The 25,116-nt window shown below is 37.9% G+C and overlaps 2 protein-coding genes across 3 annotated transcripts; both read right to left on the reverse strand.

The window, feature by feature from the left end:
• Positions 1-366: 366 nt before the first annotated feature.
• NOL7 (nucleolar protein 7) lies at positions 367-7,617 on the reverse strand. The gene is made up of 8 exons (XM_083360497.1): positions 6,728-7,617; positions 5,434-5,494; positions 4,546-4,601; positions 3,691-3,716; positions 3,023-3,098; positions 1,936-2,057; positions 1,773-1,850; positions 367-577 (listed from the first exon to the last, which is right to left on the reverse strand). Exons 1-8 carry the CDS (start codon positions 6,904-6,906, stop codon positions 510-512), a joined length of 666 nt encoding a protein of 221 aa, XP_083216623.1. The 5' UTR covers positions 6,907-7,617; the 3' UTR covers positions 367-509.
• A 3,029-nt stretch (positions 7,618-10,646) lies between these two features.
• Positions 10,647-23,244, reverse strand: SIRT5 (sirtuin 5). Of its 2 annotated transcripts, none has more exons than XM_083360495.1 (9): positions 22,868-23,244; positions 20,350-20,478; positions 18,916-19,049; positions 16,477-16,702; positions 16,077-16,164; positions 15,122-15,175; positions 13,485-13,602; positions 11,746-11,861; positions 10,647-11,359 (listed from the first exon to the last, which is right to left on the reverse strand). In XM_083360495.1, the coding sequence occupies exons 2-9, from the start codon at positions 20,462-20,464 to the stop codon at positions 11,296-11,298; spliced, it is 915 nt and encodes a 304-aa protein (XP_083216621.1). In that variant the 5' UTR covers positions 20,465-20,478; positions 22,868-23,244; the 3' UTR covers positions 10,647-11,295. The 2 variants fall into 2 exon arrangements, with proteins under 2 accessions (XP_083216621.1, XP_083216622.1); XM_083360496.1 differs by having other exon boundaries at positions 20,350-20,481.
• Positions 23,245-25,116: the final 1,872 nt, after the last annotated feature.

Raw genomic sequence — 25,116 nt, forward strand, 5'->3', positions numbered from 1 at the left:
TTGTGTTTCCCATAGGCACCTAGACAGCCTACTTGTTGGAACATTTACTAATTCCATGGGAATTATTTTCAGGAAAACTAAATTCAATATTTTATGTAATATTTCCCATATTTGCAAACCTATATACAAATTATTCAAGATATATCTTTTTTTTACAACTGAAATGTACTTCCAAAAAGATGTCCTGGGTACATTAGTAAGTCAATTTACAGATGTAGGAGAGGCAATGTTAAAAAGTGCTTTAGCAAAAAGAGTATCAAAAATATTTAAGAAACTGATCTCTCATTCAATCAAAAATGTAACTGAGTTCAAAAGACCCAGATAAAATTACTTTTAGTTGGAACATAACATTGCAAGATCCTAATTTAGGTTATCCTTTTTAATTCTCTTTAAATGAAAACAGAAATCATAAAAATGTTAACAATATATAAAACAATAGCAAGGACATTATATAATTCAAATACAAGACATTTTGCAGTGATATTGTACATAAGCAACAGCAAAATATTTCAGGGAATTATTTTTGAAGATACCCAATGTTTTGTAAACCGAGTAGCTTTTTCTTTTTTTACTTTACCTAGGGAACAAAAAAACAAACAATTAGTTTAAAACAGAATTCAATAATAGTAAAATTGTTGCTGTAGGTTCCATAAAAGCTTGGATTTGCCACTGCTTGAGCATCCCATTTAAGAAAACATTTTTCATTCACTCTCAACAGAATCGATACAAAACAACTAAAAGTATACACGTCTACAGCATATACAGCATTCGTGAACAATTTGGTTGGGATTGCCATTATGCTCATTTTATGGTAATCAAGCAGAAAGGGGGGGAAAGTCTTCCTTCCATCTCCGGAATTTGAGATTGTTTTCTGTACCTTTCTGTAATGTCATGGATTTGGTGGCCCAGAGAGACAAAAGTACCTTGCCTCTTTTATTCCTCACCTGGTATCTAGGCGATGAATCAGGCATCTACTAATATCAGAACTCACTCTCCACTCTTATAGGAATAAATACAAAAGTGTGTATTGTTCCTGGGAAGCCTTTACAGGATTTGCAAATTAAAAAGGTTTTTCATTCAGGTCTTCGACCCTTCACAAACTCACATGGCCTTATATATAAATTACAATTCTCAAATTAACACATCTATTTAATCTTTCTGGAAAAAACACTGAAGCAATTTGGTATCTGCTACTTTCTGCATTTTTTCCCCTTTCACTTTCCATGGAAACCTACATCCTGGAATCTCCTGATGGTCTCGACTCCAACTGTTATCAGGTCAAACCCTGTTTGCTTTTTAAAATGAACTAAAATTGACTATATGTGCTGTCACATGTCCCTGTTCAAGACTACAGGTGCTTTGAATGGTAAGACATCTTGAATATGCTCAGAAGTAAACAGCTCTTAAATTATATGGACAGCTTTATCATCCAATTTCACATTCAGGCTTCTTAATCATACTCCAAGGATATAAATGTCTCTCATGTTACAGACATCTTTAGCTACTTGTGCTTGTATTATACCTGACTATATTTTTGTTCTTCACATGTGGGAGTATATAGAAAATTACCATTTTGATAGAAGTCCTTCAAAATGACTAGAGCAGTTATTTTGGACCAGAGTTTCACTTTTAGTATATGTTCCTCAGTTAAAAGAAGAACGGGCATACAATGCAAAACCTGAGGTTAAAACACTGAAGTCAATAAAAGCACAATCACTACAAAAGCTCTTTTAAATTGCTGCTATAAGACACATAAAGGAATATCATCTTACCCCAAGATTTATTCACAAACTGGATCGCAGCTTTTTTAACCGTATTTTTCTTGCTTTCAACAGAAAAATATTGATTTGCTGGAATAACAAGAGGGATTTAACTGAATTATAATTATCACACAATCAGTATATTTTGTAAGTTCATTATGCAAAGCTCCTTTACCAGTAGTTCGATTGCAGCTTGCTCCATAAAGCTGTCTTTGTATAAAGTCTTTGGCTTCTTGTTGCTGTTGATTAGTTAGCTCCTGGTCTTTTAACCGTACAGCCATATAATTTGGGGGGCATCTAATGATAAAGAAACAGTTAACATATTTACTGCCTTGGTTTTCTACTTCATTTTACAGAATCAAAAACACGTTCCCTATTTTTTGCCACATTTGACCAAATAAAGCAATAACATGCAAACAAGGTAGCATCTAAATATATTTCAATTACGTATTTACATGGTTATACTCCCTCACTCTCATGACTCTGGGCAGGACTGTTCCAACTCCCAAGACTTTGGGCAGGTTTACAATAAAATAAGAATAGTAGATACCGGTAGGTAGATATGGCTCATTTAGGTTCAGATTAAGCAGTTTAATTTGAAGAATTGCTAGTTGCAGCATGAAGTAAGACTAAACTCAAGCTTATCAAGAGTTTTGCTGTTTCAGATATTTAGCTTACATACAGTGGTGTGACTTACACAGTTTGCCCTTTGTCTGCAACTGGTACCTCAGTTGGAATGGTGCATCTGAGGCCAATGATTTCCAGGATATTGACACTTTCAGATTTACACTATTGCAAAATACCACTTGATACAAAACGAATGTGCAATGGCAAATATACTTATTATAACATTTAAGGATCACTCTAGATCATTACAAAGCCCCACCATGCATAATATAGGCTTCTTTACCATGCACATCAATTCTACAGCTATAGGAACAACCTTTTGAAGCTAAAACAAAGTATTTCTAAAGGTTAATGAGAATGCTGCTTTTATTTGAGAATAAATTTCATATATTCTAACCACATGGAACAATAAAGAAATCAGATTTTGCTAAGATGTGAGCTTTCCTTGAAATTACTTAATAATTAAGTTCATCATCCTAAATAAGAACAACCAAGCCAGGGCTTGCTAAACCAGGGGTCCTTTTAAGTACGGAATTCTATATCCAGAATTATCCTCATGCCGGTCAAGAAATTCAGAGACTTGGTCTATACATCTAGAGGGTATCCAAAATTGGGAAGGCTAATCTAAGCCATACCTTGCTGCCAAACTTTCTTCTTTTGAGTCTTTTTCTGAATCTTCTTGATTTTCAACTTCATCTTCAACATTCTGATCTATAAATCAATATATGTACTGAATTTAAAGGCCGTATGAAAGTAATATATTTCAACAAATTTTAAATCAGGATTCTAGAAACTCTTGCTTAACTTTGTCCTCTGACTTCTACAAGGATAAAAGCCAGAGTCCTTCACTTGTACTTGCTCATGGAGACAACTCTGCTAACCTAAATTTACATGATGTCCCACAGCAAATTGTTCTTAAGAATCAACTTGGTTTTTATCTGAATAGAATGGGATTACAAAAATGCCAAATTAAAAAAAGGTGCATAGAAGTAGTTATAGATCAATATTAAGGAACGGTAATATTTTTCTATGTAGGGTACTGTCTTATTGACTAAGGTTTTCACATCATTATTCTAACCTTTTAGAAGCATCTGTATGGGTATCAGAGACACGGTATTTTATGTGTTCATCTATTTCATGTATTAAATATTACTTTATATTTTTTCAAATCACTCTGCTCATTTTCTCTATTTGACACTTAGCCTGTTGTATTAGATGAAATATGGAACTCAAGACATACTTTATACTACATTCACAATATGATAAACTAGAGGTAACATAAAAAGTAGACTTTTATACATACCTTGCTCATCAGATGTCTGATTTGTGCTAATGGAAGAAAAGTTGCATAACTATTAGGAAGAGATTTCATAATCTATTTACAATAAGTTATTTACATGCAAACTATCAATACTGAGCTAACTAAAACATATTAATTTCATATGACAGACTGTAAATTCCTCATACTTTCTTTCCAGAAATTGACAGAATTTTTTGAACTGGAAGAAATAATTTCTTTCAGGTAGGTATAAAAATAGTCAAGTAATTGACTCATTAACAGAAAAAGATTTCAAGCTGTTTCTTACATCACAAGTTACTTTTAGTTTCACAAATGCCTTATATAGGTGGTCCTTGACTTACGACCACAATGGAGCCCAAAATTTCTGTTGCTAAGCAAAAAAGTGAGTCTTGCCCCATTTTACAACTTTTCTTGCCACAGTTGTTAAGTGAATTTCTGCAGTTGTTTAGTAACACACAGTTGTTATGTGAATCTGGCTTCCCCATTCACTTTGCTTGTCAAAAGATCACAAAGGTGATCATATGACCCCAGGTTACTGCAACTATCATAAATAGGAAATAGTTGCCACCATCCAAATTTTGATCATGTGACCACAGGGATGCTGTAACAGTTGTGTGAAAAATAGTTATAGCTCACTTTTTTCAGTGCCATTATAACTTTGAGCAATCAATAAATTGAATTATTGTAAGTCAAGGCCTACCTGTAACACAATTTGATAAACACATAGTATTGTCATTTATGGAAAAATCAAGTCTGAGAGAAATGATGGAACTAACTATTTCTCAGGATTGCAGACAAAAATAAAATGTAGCTCAAAACCTAGAATAGTCACACGTAGACCAGCACATATTTGTCTACCTTTTGGGTGTGGATGCTAATTCCTCCAAGACGTTTTCAGGAAGCAGCTTTCTTTTCTGAGAAGATAAAATTTTTCCAGTTAATACTATGTCTAGAAATTAACGTAGTCCTATAATTTTTGTTAATTATAAACTGTAGATCTAGTTAATTTAAGGCAAAAAATCTTATGAAAATATAGCTACATTATAATAATAATGTAATAATTAAATCAAGCACATATTGAAATGGTACTGAAACACAGTACCCTCCAGATATTTCCCACCTATAACTCCCAAAATCCTTGATCAGGATCACTTGTGATGCAAGCCGAAAATCTCTGCGTAATGTTGCTTGTTATTGACCCAGAATTACCTACTTTCAGATGGTAATAATAGCACCAAGGGGTTTACTTTTGCAAACTGCCAGATATCCTGATAGTATAAAGTGTTTTCGTGGTGAGAAAGAAATCCCTAAGAATAGTTCATTTCTGTATGATTTACTGCATTCAGCGCATATTCTCTTGTCACTTTCATTGCTTAAAAGGGCCTTGCCCAGTCTGGTTCTCTTTGGACATTCTGAACAAAACTCATATCATCCTCAATCAAGTCTAGCTCATTTGGAGGACACATTAAGAAAGGCCACTTTAAAATACTAACTGGAACACTTGGGAGGTACAACAGCAACACTTACATAGCTTTTCATTAAGACAAATCCTTGTTCAATAATTTCAACAAGCTGTTACAATTCTCACAAAATCAGGAGGCTGTATATGTAGTCAAACTGTAATGAAATTTATTCCTAGGTAGGGTGTAAATACGTCTGAACCTTTTTATGTTTAACAAAGCGTGATAAGTACAATTAGCATTTCAAACAATCTAAAGAATTATGAACATGAGATGCAAAAATTACCTTTTGTTCCTTAAATAGTTCTTCTCTGTGTCGTCTCTTTTCTTTCAATAAGGCCTTTTCTCTAAGAAAGCAAAATAAGACATGAATGAATTTTTTAAAATATGCATTTTCTCCACAATCAAAGCTAAACGCTTTCACAAAGTGTTGCCTACGTACAAGGTGATGTAATTAAGGGGTTTTTCTTTTTTAAAAAAATGGCTACTGGGATGTGTCATAATGGTTACAATCTTTATTCTTGCAATACACATTATCACCCAGAACACTAACAGAATAACAGAGTTGGAAGGGATCTTGGAGGTCTTCAAGTCCAACCCCCTGCTCAAGCAGGAGACCCTAAACTAGGGGTGTCAAACTGCCGGCCCACGGGCCAGACGCATCATCCGGAAGCCATGCCCACCCCATTGCCAGCAATGGCAAAACCGTCCCAGTACGTTGCATGACATCACATGACGTCACAAGTTTGACATGTCTGCCCTAAACCATTTCGGACAAGTGGTTGTCCAATCTTTTTTTTAGAATCAGTGATGGAGCACCTACAACTTCTGGAGGCCAGACGTTCCTCCAATTAACTGTTTTCAATCATCCAGGTCATAGTTGTCCCAAAAATGCAACTGGACTGTCTTATTTTTCTTTGAAGATGTGTCACTTCTCATCCAAGAAGCTTCTTCAGCTCTGACTGGATGTTGGGGAATGGAAAGATTTATACTCCTGCAGACAGCTGTTCATTTGCATTCTTTTAGAGAGTGGTTGAGGTTTATCTGTGTCATCAGGGTCGCCCGAGTTCTAGGTTGGGTCTCTCTTTTTATATGTTTCCATCCGTTACTTCCTCTCCCGCCCTCAGATGCTCTGGGACGAGAGGCAGCTTTACAATTGCTTACATAAATAACAAGGCCAAAGACTATGGTGAGTGGAGTTAAGGAAGGGAAATTCCATAATAATAATAATAATAATAATAATAATAATAATAATAATAATAATAATAATAATAATAATAATAACAACAACAACAATAACAATAATAATTTTATTTGTATACCGCCCTTCTCCCGAAGGACTCAGGGCGGTGAACAGGGCAAACATATAAAAAAAGTCGCGTTGCGTTGACTTTAAATGCAACCTCCCGCTGCCTCGGTTTGTTTTTGGCTTCTCTGCCTTGCTGTGTGCTGGGGAAGCGCCCTCAGGATGGCGCGCAATCGGCAGGGCAGGGCGGTGAGGCCGCTCCGAAGCCGCCCGCCCCAAACTTGCCCCTGCCGCGCCGGTTCTCGCCAGGGGTGCCGGAAGGCTTGGGTGTTACCTGCGGGCGCGCTCCCCCGCCAGCCGGCGCTCCTCCGCAGCGGCCTCCCGCGCCCTCTCGAAAGTCACCTCCTCTGGGGCCTCGTCGCTTTCTTCCCCGTCGGAAGAGGCAGCGGCGGCCGCCACAACCGCCGCTTCTCTTTCCTCCGTCGCCTTAGCGGCGCCATCGCCCACCTCCATCTTGCTAACCTAACTTCCGGTTAACCTCGAACTCTATCGCCGGAAGCAATCGGCCTACTTCCCTTCGTGTGCCGAGAAAGAGAGCTGTAAAAAAAAAAAAATCTTAAAACGCCCGGAGGACGACCTCTTTTCTCCGTATTAGACCGTTTTTTAAACAAAACCATCTCGTTGGTGGTTTGTGGAGGCAACAGAAACCATTTACAGTGTAAAATACCTGTAACTGTGCGTTAAAACTAAAGTGTTTTTATAAGGACCACGGGAAAGGGAAAAAAACCCAAAACGCAGGTTCGGACATTTTTCTTACACCAATGGAAGCGTTTTGGGCTTTCCCGCTCTTTCCAAAATGAATAGCGGGTCCGGCTCAGGCCCTTTCGGTGCGTCTGTCTGTGTGCTTTGGATGAGCGTCTTTTTTTTTTCTAAATCGCCCGTCTTCATCTTGAACGGCAAACTAAGGTAGTGATAGCTGAAGTGGTAGGAAGTGTAGTCCAAAACCCGGGCTATTGTAACTGGACCGAAAAGTCGGACGACTGCTAGAGTTTGGCCGGCCAAATGTAACAACCTTCCCCAAACACAGTGGAAAATTGTTGGCTGCTTTTCCATTAGCAGATTGGAACAGCTGGACAATTCACTAGGGTTCGCAGCATCCTGGCTTCGATGTTGAAGGAAAAAAATAACTTGCACAATCTTCTACGGCCAAGCCTTTGCTCTGAGCTCTTTTCACTACCACGTTAGGGAGGCAATTGGTTTCAGTATTCTCGTGGCGAATTTAACACCCCAACAGACTACATAAAAGTTGATTTATTTTGGTCTGTGTTGCCACCTTATATTTCCTGACAGACACAGCAGTAGACAATCACAACTGCTCTGAAACCCCCACTTCTTTTATTGTAGGAGACATAGACAAGCATGAAAGGGTGCAAATTCCATTACAGATAATCCTTATTTAATGGATCAGAATTTTTTTTCTAAGCAAAGCAGTTGTTAAAATATCAAGTGATCGTGCTGCTTAACAACAGTTGTGTGGCAGTGGCTAAACAAAGACTAAGTCATACAGGCAGGGATTTCTCACTTTTCCTCTGCTGAACAAACTGCTTCTCCTTCAACTCCACCATCTGCTTATCTCCTCCCCATCTCTGCTCTTTTGGCATCCCTGCACAGAATGGCAAAGATGAAGACATCACTGTATTCAGCCACCACCATCTACCTGCTGCTGCCTCCCTCTGGACCGCCATTGGCCATCCTCAAGCCCCACAGAGCAGGGGCACTGTAACAGAATAACAGAGTAACAGTTGGAAGGGACCTTAGAGGTCTTCTAAAGCAGGATATATAATTTTGGACAAGTGATTGTCCAATCTCTTCTTTAAAACCTCCAGTGTTGGAGCACTCACAAGTTCTGCAAGCAAGTTGTTCCACTGGTTAATTGTTCTGTCAGGAAAAGAAATAAAACTGTGTTTGGCCTCTTGCAGCTGCCATCTCACCACTGTCTCCCTGGCTCGGCTGGCCTGCCTGTTTCAGCAGGCTAAGTCCACTGCCTGACTACTCTTCAGTGTTTTTATTAAGACTTAGATGAAAAGAACAGAATATTTAGCAATTTCTGGGTGAGACATTAGAATGTTTTGTGGACATAAAATTTAAAATGATCTTAGCGAAATGGGCTGAAAATAACTGACATTTCAAACATACACAATCCTTAGGAAATTAATCAAATGCACAAACAAGACAGAGATATCTTGCTAAGTGTTGTTGTGAAAAAACTACCAATTTACTAGAGAAATGAAACGTGCATCAGGGAAAGCAATATTTCCAAATCGTATTCCAATTTGCTTTGGCCAAGGGCTCCACCTCAAGTACTGTTCCAGTTCTGAGTACTAGGATTCAGAGAAATTGGAAGAGGCTTAGAAAAGACCAGATCACAGAGTCGCTCAAAGAGTGAGATGGGCAGTCTCTAACATGATTAATAAATAAGCAAGCAAGCAGGCCTAGAAGGAAAATCCAATGAAGAAAGCTGGAAGGAGCTAAAGCCCTACGTGTTTCTTTTATACTGGAGAAAGTAAATCCGTACTCGCTGCCATAAGACTTTTTAAAATCGGATCCATTTCCCAGATGTTACTTGGCTTTCGTTATATGAGTTATTGTGTTTTTAAGCCCTTAAAATACCATCCAATCTAGAGACCCAAGGTACCTTGCTGTTTCAAATGCAGCAATCCACTTAAAACTGAGGTGATCCTGTTGCCAAGAATCTACATGTGTTGGCTCTACCCTTTGGAACCAGCTGCCCGTGGAGCTTAGGACTGCCCCCCGACCTTCGATCATTTCACCGAGACCTGAAGACCTGGCTCTTCGAGCTTTCCGGCCCAGGCTGAGTTTTAATTGGGGTTTTATATTTTTTCAGGGATTTAATTTAATCTTTTTAAATTGTTCTTAATTTTTGTATCGATGTTTTATATACCCTGTAAACTGCCCTGAGTCCTACGGGAAAGGGCGGTATATAAATTCAATAAAATTCAAAATACTGCTGGCGTGTTCATTTTTCCAATGATTCTTTTACCACGACTTTGACAATTTTTTTCCTCTTTCCAGAAAACTAGAATCCAGAATGAGCTATGCCACTGTTCTTTCTCATACCAACCTGCTAGCCTTAGAGCCATTAAAAGCTAGAACTTTAATTTGGCAGCAGGTCTTCAATAAGTCTGTCCAGGTGGACCAGGGCAATCTAGGTAACCAATAGTGAGTGGCAGCAGATAAAACAGAAAGTCTTTGAACCAGCAGATTACACACTTGATATTACCTGTTCCTGTGGTGCTTGCTTTGACTCACTTTATATCTGGTTTTCCATAATATATGTATAACAATACCTCTTTTGCAGTGAACTTTGCTCTTGTCGTTTGGAGAAACTAGAAACACTACCTACTCCTTTGTTCTTTCTACAGCAAGTTGTACCCCACCCTTGTAATGGCACTTGCTAGCATAAGTTCCACTTGTTCTGAGCATGATTTTGCTTTATACTGTCAGACAAGCACAATTATTACAGCTACTGTAAGAAAATGCTGTCTTACTTTTAGGATTGTATTGCTTTTAGGATTTTACAATTATGAAATCTTATTTATGCTTTCCTAAGCATCTTTTTGTCACATGACTGATCACTAATCCAAAGAGAGAGTGATCCCAGGCTTGGTACCAATTTCAGTGGAATGCTTTAATCTGGATTCTTAAACTGAGCAAGATTGGCCCCTTGTAACTTTAGGATCTGAGAAGTTTATTTTCTTCCCAGTTCACCCACCCAAAATGATTGCTAAAAAGGAGAGGGGCACCACCTTGGCTAATGGCATCTCTGTAAAAATGCATTACAGGCATTCAGAACGGCTAACCGTGGAAGAAACCAGCGGAGCATCCTAAGTGGGGGAAGGGGCAGGAAACCACTTTGCTAATTGTTTTCCACATTCCACAGAAGCTTTTCATGAGGAACCATGGGCAGACCTCTGATAAGCACTGCTTTCCATTTAATCAAACCTAGTCTGAATATTAAATTATAAAATGGAACCTATTAAGTCATGCAGTTAAAAGATTGCTACATCTACTTCAAAGTGTTTGTACATCAAGCTCATTCCCCTTCCATGTGTTTTATCAGTGTTACTCTAATAAGGGGCAGAAGTAAAAAAAAAATCAGCCTCCTGTCTACCACCTGCTAACATGAGATAATATAGCCTCACCTTTTGATCAACAAAACAATATTAATCAATTAAAAAGGCATTGATTTATTTTAGTGCCTTAGGACAGCAAAGAATTAAAAGCTGTATTTAAGTTCATACATATATTCATTCAACTCTGGAAGTGAAATTAAAGTAGGCAACCATATGCAAATTGAAGTTATTAATCTGCTATTTTTATATTGCTTACAATCTTGAACCCATAGAGAGCATCATCTCATAACAAAGAATACTTTTGTTTATTGATTTCCTGCAAAGTACTGGAGTGTAGGCTCTATTAAAAGCTAGCTTATTCTTAAAATTTTCAGAATTTTACCCCTGTTTTCAGAAGATAATTTTGTGAAACATGAATAATGGTAACATCCTTGTTTTGCTTGACATTTATCAAGGATACAATCTGAAACTCTAGAGTACAATTTTTTCATACGTTTGAGCAGTCTGTATATACATGATTTCCAGCCCCCAAGAGCGATAACCACTTTTCCTGTCACTGTCCATCATCCTTCTCCACTGCTCGTTCTTGTCATCTGAGAATCATGATTTATTTTGTTCACCATCATTGTTCAGTTTTAGGCAAGGTGTTTTCCAAAGGAGGACAGGTTCCTTTTACATTTGCACCATTACTGAAATAGGCAATTATAGCTTTTCTCTTTTTTAGTTCTCAAACATTCAAGAGGTGATCTCAAGTTTCTTTACCGGCAAGGGCTGGGGGCAGTGTAGTACCACAGGGACCCGGGAAATGGAATCTGATAAAGAAGATTTGTGATTAAAATTGTTTTTCAGTAAGTTATACATACAGTACACATTTTATTAATTTAAACCGTTTATGGAGTTCCCACAGCAGTGCCTATTACAAATGCTATTGGCTATTACATCAAAACTTCAATCAAAAACAAGGCAATCGTAGGAGACAGGTGTCTCACCCCTCATGCCAGTACAGGAAATCTATAAATAGACTGCCAAGCCTTTTTTATTATTCATTCATTTGGTCTTCATTTGTTTTTCCATGGACTTCTACAGTCCTGTAAACTAGAAGATGACCGTGTCTTTCTAACAAGCATTTATAAATCCTTCTAATTCTATTTACATTACTACGAAAACAGGACCTCACCATAACAACAAAAGGTATTACCTGAATTTATCCGTTTGCGGAGTGCTCTGCATGTTGAATTCTGCAACTGGCACTCCCCTGGCAGATACCTGAGGAGCAAACATAGCAGCAGGATACACTACAGAGGAAGTTCCAATCTGTGAGAGAAACAAAACACAGCTGTATCAAAGTCTTCAACAGTTGACTGAACTAATAAAGCGTTCACCTGGCTTGCCCTCTTAACTTTGCCTGAGGCAAACATTTGCTTTCTCAATCTCTTTTAACTAGAAAGCTTGACCCCAGCCATAGGAATGCAGCATTAGGATTAAAGAGATGTAATACTAGCCTTTGGCCACAGATCTAGAAGCTGTCTTTAAGTTCTCCTTAATAGTTATGATAGTTAGTGCTGACGCAGACATATATCAGTATGAATATTAAAACTACTTTTATTACAGGATTACAGTATCAGAATCTTGTAACTCTGAATGTACTTTCCCCCTCTCTGCCTTTATCCTAAAGAAAATTAGGCACAGTCAAGTCTCAGATATTTTCTCAAATGCCATTCCCACTGTGGACTCAAATGTTTCTTATCTGACCGTTGCATTGGCTGTAGCTTTTCCTTCTGTTCCTCAAAGTTACTCTCGCAGCCCATTACAGTAAGTTTTAGCAATTAGCACAAATATCAAATCCATTTATACAATTATTTTTGCCCACCAATTTGTGTGTGCGTGTGTGTGTGCTTGTATATCTGGGTCATTTTTTACTTTGGCAACTCCTTGGATAAGTCCACGCAGCTTTCTTGGTGAGATTTCGGAAGCAGTTTGCCACTGCTTTCTTTTCCGAAGAGTTACTGGCCCAAGGTTACCCACCTTGCTTTGTGCTTAAGATGGGACTAGAACTCACAACGTTCTTGCCTGGTGTTTTAAACCACTGCATCAAACTGGCCCTCGCTGATTATAATAAAAAATTATAATTTTAATTTAACTATTAATTAAAATCACTCAACTGACGCTTCTGAACACTGGTGTTGGGAAAGACCTCTGAGAATATTGCGGACAGCCAAGAAAACAATCAAATGGATGATCAAACAAATCAACCCAGACTTCTCATTCCAGGCACAAATGACCAGACTCCAAATATTCTACTTTGGACAGATGACCTAGCTGTTTGGGGAAGATTCTAACACTGAGAAACGTGAAAGGAAAGAGAAGAAGTAAACCAGCAGGCAGGTGGTGATGGGTGCACTGTTGGAAGATATGAAATCCCAGGATAGGGACACATCATCGTGGAGAAAATCTGATTGTCTGGGTGCTAAGAGTTGACAATGACTTGATGGCACATAACTAAGCAGGGCTGGAGCAGGAAAAAAATCAGAGCTGGTTACTAGGTTGGAAAAATGAAAAAACAACAACCCAGAAGAGAGCAGTGTATCATCTATATTGTTGTCAATGAAGCATGCTACTCTTGATATTTGTTGAGAGATACTTGTCCTAAAAAAAATATGGTTTTACTTATTTACTTTACTAAATGTCCTGACATACTGAGAAACACTGGTGCAGAAGTTAAAATGTTGGACTAGAGTCAAGGAGACCTGGATCCTAGTCGTCTTTCAGTTATGAAAACGCCTTGAGTACTTTTTTTGGCCCAGCCTATCTCATAGTGTACTGGAAGAGAAAACAGAAGAAGGGAATACTATGTACAGATACTTAACTCCTGAATTAAAAGTGGAATACAAAGTTTAATCGAGTAAGAAAAGCAAATAAGTTTTAAAAATTACTCACCACCAAACAAAGATCACATATCTCAAGTTCTTTTTCAACCTCTGTAAGGATATTAGAATCCAAAGTTTCTCCAAACCATACAACATGAGGTCGCAAGAGGCCATTGCACAGTTCGCATCTGCCCCATCCCCCACAAATATGGAGAAATTATTTACATAATTAAAGCAGTGCAGAAAGGTTAGTAAAGCAGTTTAAAAGAGGCGATTACTATACTTTAGAAAAAGTTGCACATGTATCAACTTCAGTGCAAAACTATTGTATATTGTTTAAATTCTAGAAAAATTCATTAGGAAAATCTTCATACTTTACACAGTATATTTAATCCAAATAAATTACTCAAACTATTTCACCAATCTTGATATTGTTGTTTCGCAAATAAATATTCCAGCCAATGAACCAAATCTAAGTTTTTAGATTTTAAAATAAGAGAAAATTATACACATAATGCTGCTAAAAATCACTGGGCAAAAAAAATAGTAATACTCAGCTTAGATGAGTCATATAATAAAAGGCTGAACTTTTATAATATTAATATGAAACTCATCATTGTGGTCTATGATAGCATAAATACACTGTGATTTTAATTCCTTCTTATTTGATAAGATTCTAATCCTAAAACTTCTTAGAATAAGCAGCAGAAGAACAGCTAAATTCGAAGCAACTGCATTTCAAATTAAGGGTCACTGAATTAAATATAAATACAGTTTATATCATAAGTGCAGTTTATGATACAGGGGTCAGTAGCCCAGTAGGTATTCACAAATGGTAGAAGTCATCCCTCAGCAAAACTTGAGGGAGATTTGAGCCAATTCTCCTTCTGCCTGGAAGCTAAGGTTGGAGTCCATTCCCAAGCCAATTTAGAAGTAGGGAGGGGGAATAAAGGGAACAATCCTGGAAAAGAGATCCCTATCACTGATGGATTATTTTTTATCAAGAGTGTGACACTAGCTAGATGCTGCCAATACTTTCAAGTACAAAGCATTTTAATGTCAATGCAAATGTTTTCTGATTGAACAAGAGTGTACATCATGTGCATTCTTTTATGCTGCCCAACAAACCTCTTACAGAACAGAGGCAGCATGTATAATTCTGTTCCCTCTCTGAACATTACAGGTAGTCCTCGACTTACGACCACAAGCAAACCCAGAATTTATGTTGCTAAGTGAGAAATTTGTTAAATGAGTTTTGCCCCATTTTACGACTTTTCTTGCCACAGTTAAGTGAATCACTGCAGTTGTCAAGTTAGCAACACAATTGTTAAGTGACATTGGATTTCCCACTGACTTTCCTTGACAGGTCGCAAAAAGGGGATCACATGACCCACAGGACACTGCAACCTTCATAAATATGAACCAGTTGTCAAGCATCCAATTGTAGATGTGACCATGGGGATGCTGCAATGGTCATAAGTGTGAAAAAAAGGTCGTAAGTTGCTTTTTTCAATACCGGTGTAACTTCGAACGGTCACTAAATGAGCTGTGTTGAGGATTACCTGTAATGAATATGAAAGCTGCAAGCTTGTGGTCATTCAACTGCAACACAGATCTTGTTGTAAGGCAAATCAGTCGTACCTCATAATAACATGAACAAACACACACTTTTTTTAAAAAAAAAACTTGCATGAGATCAAAACTTACCGAGGGAGATCTTCCACAGGAATAGTAGCTTCTTCAGTTTCAAGATCTGGAGCACTAGAATTGTTAGCAATAATAAGAACAAATATTTTACTCAAAGCAAAGTAACAGAAGTATCATATTCTCCCTGGTACCAGAAAATCTCTAGTTTTGGTCTTATTTTAATGAGGTAACCAACAACATGCACATTATTTCACTTGAAAACTAATTTGGAAAAAGCAATAATCATTTTAAGAAATAGGTTTCATTGGCAACACCAAGGAAAAGTTTTACTCTATTGGGAAATGAATAGAGTATTTTGCAAATTTCAATGTAATAAAGGTTTTCTTTTTTCTTTCCTTTTTCCTACTTTAGACATCTTATTTTCTGAAATATAATTTTCTTGAAATTTTAAACATTTAGGAAGTATCTCAAACATCTCAACTGCTCACCTGTGTAAATGCTCAAATAGAAGTTTATACCCTCCCAACTGTTTTTGAAACAGTGCCCCAAAATCACAAATAAAACCGCTAACAACTCTACAAAGCAGCAACAATAAAATTCTACATATAGGTGTTAGCTGTTCTGTGTTTTGTTTTGGAATTTAAATTTTTGATGAAAAAAAATTGGACAACTCTCCAAATTTCTGGACAACTCTCCAAATGTTTTAAATAGACAGTAGTAAAAAATAGTGAAATCAGGAAAAGTACATATTAATTTTAAAAACATCACTTAAACCCCCATAGCTAAGAGCCAAACTGATGTGAGGGACCACTCTATTCAGGTATCTGTTACTATCCTACATGTAAGCAGAACAGCTTTCCATTTGCAAATATGATAAATATGATGTAGGGGCATACACAAGATAGCAGCTCGTCCACTCTATGTTCATACAGCTTGCCTGGCTTCTTAAAGGTATCCTATATTTCTATCATTCTTCTTTAATAAAAATTGTGACTATCACATTACAGATAATTACCCTTTTCCAGCTAAAGCAGGACAGATTGGACTGTTGTAATTCTCCACAACATTTCTACAACTGGTGCATCGGGTTTTGAATAAGCTACCTGTAAAGTTAAGTAATAATATCAGATTACAATATTAATTTTTAAATTTTTATTTCCTGGAAAACTAGGAACATGATGCATCCTATAAAAATAAGAAGTAACAATATAGTTTTCAACAACAGAAAGCAAAATCAAAGTTAATTGTAATATTTTGAAAAATGGAATGTGTTAATACAAGTTATTAAGACAAAGGAAGAACTCTATCATAGCATGCACAAGATCTTTATTAGTATGGAATTTATACTGGCAAATAATTATACCAAATTATTAATATAAAATATGGTTAAATGATCAATTTCTGGGAATTCTTACCATGAATTTCTAAAACATGCTTTGATCCTGCTCTTTTGTGGAGTTCATCAATGTTTTGTGTGATGATTGCAACACTCCTGCCTTGCTTGCTTATCTTAGTCTCACACTCTGCTATGGCAAGGTGTGCGGGGTTTGGTTGTTTGGTCATCATTAATTCTCTACGGTAATGATAGAATTCCCACACCCGAGAGGGATTCCGTGCAAAAGCTTCTGGAGTAGCCAGTTCCTGTGAATGAAAAATTGGTTATTTTGCTAAAAGAAGAAATAATCCACAGCTGATTCTGAAGATTATCTGAAGTTGCAATGATATCAAACCAAAGTGCATTTATATAGTGTATTTCTATGTTCAAAATGCTTTATGAATATCATGGGAAAAGGTTAGTATAACTTTGGCCTGTTTGTTCAAAACCACACGTTATATCAAAGGAAGTTTTTATATAAGATTTATAGTATCATTGAAAATATAGAATTGTAAAGCCTATTAATAATGGATGCTACAAAATGTAGAATTCAAATAGAAGAATCTCCATTGCAATAACTTCCATTTCAGCTTCTCACAGTCTACTCAAAGTGCTAGATTTTTATGGCATTTATCTTACTAATTACATTTTGAAAAGTAAATTAAGACAATGTCAGGTTCAGGGGACAAGCCGGTCAGTAAATTCCTGTCATAATCAATGGATTGACACTAGGTTGATCCCCCCCCCAAAAACCAAACAGGCCAAAGTTATACTAACCTTTTCCCATGATATTCATTCATTTGTTCATTTGCTCGCTCGCTCACTCACTCATTCAACCTACGTGCAAAATACATACTGAAGAAAACTGGATTGGAAGGTGAGCTAGTATTATACCTCGAGGAAGAAACATCAACCTGCATTATACTGATACTACTTTGAAAGCTGAAAAAGCAAATGACTGGAAACTCGAGGAAGGAAGTCAAGAAGCAGAGTGGAAACCGAGACTAAATGCAAGAAGACCTAGTTCTCTTCAGAAGTTTATAATGCTGGGAAAGATAGAAGGGTAGGAAAGAGGACAATCAGCATTAAGCTGAATGGACTAGATGACAGCAGTGATAGATGGGCCATTGGAGTAACCTAAGGGGATTCTGGAGGACAGATCATACATAGGCAGACGATCCATCCATGTGGTCCCTAAGAGTCAATACTGACTTGATAGCATATAGTTCAAAGATAGGACTAACTTCACTAACTGATGTTCAAGTTGTGTAAAAATAAGATTGGTTCAATAAATACAGTGAAATTGTACTTACGGTGAAATTTGAAATAGCATAAACATTATTAATTTTTAGCCATTAACTTAATCAACTATTCTTAAAATCGGAAACAAATACATTGAGAAAAATTTAATCTGCAGAGACAGGTACACAAATAAGGCGATCTCAGTTACACTAAAATTGTATATCCTTCCTATATGACATGGAAAATCTTAAAAGATATTACAAATCTTGGGAAAATAAGCAAGAGAGTCAATTTGTGACTCGAAAAGAAAAAAAGGATATATTAAAGCACTATAACTCATCAAATAATACTTTTAATTCGGTGAAATCTCTAGGTACCAAAAATGCCACAAGCTTCACTTAGAATTGACTAATTCTTACAATGGCACCAATCAGTATCGTTTGCAAATATATTGATGAAAACACCATTTGTGTCGCTATCATTCCTTAATACATTATGTAATTTGCATGATTTGTATGAGGAATACTGATTGAATTGCATCATTGCGTTGCACAGCATGCAAGTTTAATTATTATGCATATTATGCAAATTACCCCATGTATCTTTCATAAATAATGAACACCCTTTCCCTCCATTAATCCATTAAAGATTTTATTGTATATTAGTAAGTTAATAATTCTAGCAGAATTTACATTTATATTTACTACACATAAGCATTCTGAACTACACTGAGATGATTTTGAAAATAGTTTGACACTATTGTATTTCATCTAATAATACACTTATTGTCTAATTAACCTACACACCAAGATTTTAAGTCTACTATAGAGTAACATTTATTTATTTTTATTTTTAATTCCATTTATATTTTTTAATTCCATTTATATTTTTATTTTTAATTCCATTTATATCCCGCCCTTCTCCGAAGACTCAGGGCGGCTTACAAGCTTAGCAGTAGCCTTCATTCTATGTATTCTATGTATAAAACAGAAGATACTATGTTCTGGCTCATGCAGTATTTTAAGTCAAAACCAAGTCCTTTGTTTATTCTAAGCAAAGGACTTGGTTTTGACTTAAAATACTGCATGAGCCAGAACATAGTATCTTCTGTTTTACAAACCATGCTCAAAGCAAACACAAAGCTTAGCACATTTGAACCTAGGTAGTTGGGTTCTTAAAAAGTACTACAGCTCTTAAATAATATTTAGCCTCCTGAAAGTATACCAACAGTACATACTTGTGCAGGCCATTTCCTCCAAAAGCTTCCTGCACCTCGGAAAGTTGGAACACCGCTCTCTGCACTGATTCCAGCCCCAGTGATAATAGCTATATGTTTTGCTTTAGCAAATATTTCTCGAAATTCAGTCATATCTTTAAAAAATAAGGAAAACACAATTAGTACATTTTTGAAATACATTCTCAATTTTGATTAGAGTGTGGAAAATTTAGTGAAATTATTTTTCAACTATATAGGTTCCTGTTCTGGGTGGTCCTAAATGAATTCAATCCAATAAGCTCTGCCTTGAATGTTAGGTATGGATCTCAACATTTTGTGGAGGAAGAGAAGCAAGTATGTCCCAAAGGTAAATTATGTTTGTATATTAGTATTTTGAGTGTTTCAACTGGAGCTAAAAAAGAGAATAGTTTATACTCAAAATTAATTACATATGAAATCTATTTTGCATGGTGAAATCTAAGGAATCTTATACAGCTTGGCATATAAGTCGTAAAAATTAGAAACAGACTTTTCAACAATTTATACTGATATTTCCTTATGTTTACCCAAATATGTCAAAGAAATAACAGCTTAGTTCTATGATTATCTAGCATATCTAATCAATTTATTTAAAAAAATGTCCTTTCTGGGGCTAATTTTAATTGTTATTTGTTTGTAAAATTTAGGAGGCCCAACTCTGTAAAATCATTGGGTTGTATACAATATTCAAAAAAAACCCAAAAACCAATACAGTAAGAGAAAGAATGAAGTACATCCAAAATAAAAAAAATATTCTAACATATAAAGGGATATAAGGACTTGCCACCCACACTAATGTAAGGTCTAGGGGAAAAGTCAGGTTTTGGAAACTTTCTAAATATTAAACTTTACTGCAAACCTGAGTCAAGAAAAATGTTCTACTAGCTTTAAAAATAGGCTAAGGAATAAGAAACAAGGAGATTTTATACGTATAATTTAATACAATATGCAATCTGTTTCCCCCCAAGTTCAGATTTTATATTATAAATAAAATAAATCTCTCTTTTTGATCTGAAGAGAAGCAGCAGCAAATTTGGGAACATGAATCTCCTGATTGATGTTTTTAAATCAAAGGATTTTTGGGGGAGAGTGGACATGGACGGAGAAATTATGAGGAAGATATAGTGACCCAGGAGAAGCAATTACCTCCCCTCTTATTTAATATGGTCCTAAACAATTTCTTTGTTCTCTTCATTCAAGCTAATGCATTTGGCAGTTTTGTTTTTAAAGAGTACCTTAAGTGTACCCAAAACATTCCTTTAATAAATAGAAACTAAATTAAATTCCATTATCTGTACAGTCTCCATCATTAACAGTTCTCAATGCCCATATGCTGCATATCTGAGGACACAATTCATTTGTTATACAAGAAGTGATATTTTTAAACTTCTGAGCATATAAAAGAATCCTTCTTACTTGAACTGGGTCGTGCCATTTCAAAGTATGCTCTTTCTTTCTTGGCTGGAGCAAGTTTAAGCCCGCAATATACTTGAGAAACCATGTTCCTCACGGTAAGGTTGAAAAGCTTCATTAGGATCCAGTATACTGCTAAGTGAGATTGAAAAGAATAAAGTGGAAAAGTGGCTATCTGACGAAATAAAAAAGCAGAATATGTTTGCCTGCATTTATCCTGGATGTATTTCACTGTAATTACCATAGTACCACAGTAAATACCGCCTTAATAAATTGGCCAACATGAGTTACATTCCATTCTAGTGCTAATGTCCAGAGCGCATACATATACTATAATACATTGCTTACGTTAGCTCTTGTGTGATAAAATTTTCCACAAAGATTGCATCTTCTTTCTTTATTTTGCCCATGACCCTCCTGCTAATACAAGTTGTTAAGAGCTCTTTAATGCTTATTCCGAGACTGACACAAATAAAGAGAACACCTGAAACTGGAAGCTTGAGAAAGTATTTATCAAAATATATTTTTTCTCACATTAATGAAAAAGTCTAATTTTATTCACCTAAGGACAAGGTTCAATGTAATCTACAGCATTAATTTTTAAATTCTACCCTTCTTTTCTAACTAGGTTTATTTTTTTTATAAAACCATTTTTAAATCCGATGCTAACATCTACCTCAATATACAGTCTACCAACTCAGATAACATTATTCACATTCACTGCCTTATCGGTGTACTGGTGCTAACTGTGGGGTTTTTTTAATGAATATCTTTGTTTTTATAAATAACTCAAGGTGGCAACAATTCTGTGAATTGAATTGGGCTGAGAGAGACTGGCCCACTTTTTTGCTTTGCAGCCATATTTCTCATATTCTATTATTTTGGCATACAATTCTTATTGTGATTTTACTCCAGAATCACTTAAATACTGTGTTCTAGAAAACCTTACTATAAAATCTATAAATCTACTGCATTAGATTGCTTTTCTTAAACCAATGCCTGGTATATACTTGGATCTGAGTGAGGATTGACTTACGTAACGATACACGAACACATCTTTGCAGTTTTCTTAGCATGATATAGAAATGGTTTAAAAACCATTAGCTGATTTAGCCAAATTGCTCTCAAAAAGCTCGACTCAATTTTGCTGTGATGATAAATGACTCAAAGGGACTTCGCTGTCATGCTAAGTGACTCAAAGCAAATTGTTCCAATTACAGATGTCCTTACAAGACGACTTACCAGATGTCACCCAAGGATTTGGTTATTAAAGTATTCACACATTCACTTTTAGTCGTAAAAATTCACTAGGAATGCTGATATTAGATAGAAGCCCCATTGCCAAAATAAGTAGGGGGGGGGGAAGAGTTGTTTTTTAGAAATGGGGGTTTGGGAGAGGGAGAAAGGAGGGTAATGGCTCAGCGGAACACAGTACTGCAGTCCCATTCAGTTCGAACTAACTTTCTAAAGGCAAAAAAATAATAATAATAATAGAAAAACAAAATTTTTAAAAGAAAAAAAATACTATACGGAAAGATGTCTTTTGATCAGGGGTAGGCAACCGTGGCTCTTTTATGACTCATGGACTTCAACTCCCAGAATTCCTGAAGATGTGTTTTGATCAGGGGTAGGCAACCGTGGCTCTTTTATGACTCATGGACTTCAACTCCCAGAATTCCTGAAGATGTGTTTTGATCAGGGGTAGGCAACCGTGGCTCTTTTATGAGTCATGGACTTCAACTCCCAGAATTCCTGAGCCAGCCATGCTGGCTCAGGAATTCTGGGAGTTGAAGTCCATGACTCATAAAAGAGCCAAGGTTGCCTACCCCTGGTTTTGATTGAACCAATTCGAGCCACCCAAAGCTTCCGAATCAATAAAGCAGGACTGGAGTTACAGACGGCAGCAGACATCCCACGAAGCCTAAAAAAAACGCTTTACATTCAAAACAAAAAAAAAACCACGACTACATTAAGCGGCCATTTCAACACAGCAAACTTGTATTTTTTGGGGGGTGGGTGGGGTTTCCTAACCTTTTCAGGAGTTCTGCCTGCTGCAGATAATTAATGGAGGGGAAAGAAGGAAAAAGCACCAGATCTTTTAAGTTAGCACCAACTGTATATTCGCCGCCACCTTGAGGCGACGTACAATACGTAACGTACATACAAAGCTGGGCTATAAATATTTTGTTATTTTTGTCTCTGCCCACAAACGGCAAGAAGCAGGCCCTAAACAGACCAGGGGCCCGCCTCCATTCCCACCCCGACCCCGGCCCAGTCAGCGTTTGTGGACTCGCCCAAGAGGGTCTGGAATTGGTTCCTCCTCCGGCAATAAGGCAGCCGAAAAGCCGCGAACAAAACTGCCCTCCCCACCCCGGGCCGCCGCTGGTTGTCGGGTTTCCCCCCTCCCAGTTTCCGAAAGCGGAGAGCAACGCGGGAAAGGAGACCTCGACTCCGCCCAAAGCTCCCGCTTCCCAAGACGGCGAGTCTCAACCGAGCCCAGCCAGGCGGCCGCGTTACTTACCCCGAGCCCCACCTCACGCTTCCCCGGGCTCGTCCTAGCCAGCGCGACCGTAGGAAGTGGCAAAGCGGGCCCAGCCGCCAGAGCGGCCTTGCGCCGCGCGCTCACGAGGAGGCCCCGCGTGAAGGGCGGCACGTTCCCCCCGCGCGCTTTAGGTCGTCCCTAAAGTGCCCGTTCTGAGGTTGCTATGGCAGCCGGGGGGGAAAGAGGGGGACGGAGGGCGGCCGACCACGTCTCGACCCTTTCTAGCTTCAAATTGACAGCCTCGCCCAGCGAGGCGGGGTTTAGCGCCAGGCTTTTTATGGGATCTTACGGGAATCTTACGAATTCTGGGAGTTGAAGTCCACGTCGCTTAATGTTGCCGAATTTGAGAAACGCTGCTCTAGATCGGGTGCTCCAAGCTTTGCTGTTTTAAGGCTTGGGGGCTTTCAACTCCTTTCATGGGGGAATTCTGGGAGTTGAAGTCCGCAAGTCTTAAAGTGGCCACGTTTGGAGGCTTTCTAGAACAGGGGTCTTCAAACTTGGCCCTTTTGTGACTTGTGGACTTCAACTCCCAGAATTCCTCAGCCAGCATGGCTGGCTGAGGAATCCTGGGAGTTGAAGTCCACAAGTCACAAAAGGGCCAAGTTTGAAGACCCCTGTTCTAGAATCTAGATCAGGGGTGTCAAACTCAAGTTCATTGAGGGCCGCATCAGCATTGCGGTTGCCCTCAGGGGGCCGGGTGGGTATGGCCTGGGTGGGTGTGGCCTACTGGGTGGGCGTGGCTAGAGTGCGTATGGCCTACTGGGTGGGCATGGCCAGCTCTACATCGTTCACATCAAGGGTGCCTATGGGGGCCTGGGCAGGAGTGGGACAGATCTGAGGGTCTCTGGCAGGAGGAGGGTCTCTGGGCCAGGGCCAAGGCAGTGGGGTCCGTTCCCTCACTGTTTCCAGGATGGCTTCGCGGGCCACATGAAACCACTTCACGGGCCAGATCTGGCCCCCGGGCCTTGTGTTTGACATGTCTGAGCTAGATGGTGGAAGGGAGCAGCTGAACAATGGTTGGAACAGGGTTTATGCAGAAATCAATCGCTAGGATTTGCTCAGAAGTACCCGGAGAAAGGCTCCAATCCTAGAAGGTTTAAAGATAAAGCTTTCCTCTGTCCAGTCGTGTAAGGGAACCAGCATTGTTCAGACATTTCTGTGGTCGTGTGGCCACACTGAGGCACAAGGAATACTGTTATGTTCTTACCGAAGTGGTACTTATTTATTTACTTACATTTGCATGCTTTCCAACTGCTGGGTAGGCAAGAGCTGGGGCAAGTAAGGGAGCTCACCCTCTGGTGTGGTTGGGTTTTCAACTTGGGCTCAGCATCTTTTAACTGCTGAGCCATCAGGCCTCCACCTAGAAGTCATACAATTGACTTTCCTTTAAAAAATGATTATAGTAACTAAGTTTGAGATCTTGAGGTATTGTTTTCTGCTTGATTGTTGGGACAGGTGTTAATATCTGCTTATCTGAGTGTTGACTTTGGAGAAGATGTATTCTGATCTGTTTCCTTCTTAACATTCAGAATTACCTTTTTGAAAGGTATGTAAATGTGGCTTCTCTCTATGTGTCTATTGATGGCTGATTTCTCTGAATGCCAAGCTTCCAAGAATTCCCTAGTGGTTTTTTTTATTATTTTATTTAGCTTGGTTTAGGATGCTCAGTTTCCCACTTGAAACTATGATTGAGTCTGTTCATGTGCTCCGAGATTAAAGATTTTCATCCAACCCTGACTGCTAGTTGATGTACCTGGATGCATTCTGCTTGTCTTCTCCCTGTCCTACATAGCAACCACTACAGTTCTTACATTATATGTTGTAGAATTTCTTTGGCTGTTGAGTGTTTGGTTTATATGAGAGGCTTTGGAGAGCTTTAGTTTGTTTGTGTCCTAGTGATGGGTGATGTGTGGTTGTAATAGTCTGCTGGTTGTTTCTAAGATGTTTTTGATATATGGCAGCGTTATCCTTTTCATAGCTTGTGTTTGCTCAGACTAAAGCTCTTTGCACAGCTCCTTTGCTCAACAAGATTCTTGCTATCAGTACGTTGCTAGATGCAGATTCCCAGTGGTTTTCCTGGCAAAATATATAGTGGGAGAGCAAAGGACAAAGCTACATGTTAACCAAGTAGCCATATAAATTTAAAAACATGTAACTAAATAAAAACTAAATGATACTGTATTTCATTGTGTATGGCCATGCCAAAAATATTCAGTCGTCCTCTGGAT

The sequence above is a fragment of the Vipera ursinii genome (assembly GCF_947247035.1).
Source record: "Vipera ursinii genome assembly, chromosome: 3".
In the NCBI taxonomy this organism is placed as follows: domain Eukaryota; kingdom Metazoa; phylum Chordata; class Lepidosauria; order Squamata; family Viperidae; genus Vipera; species Vipera ursinii.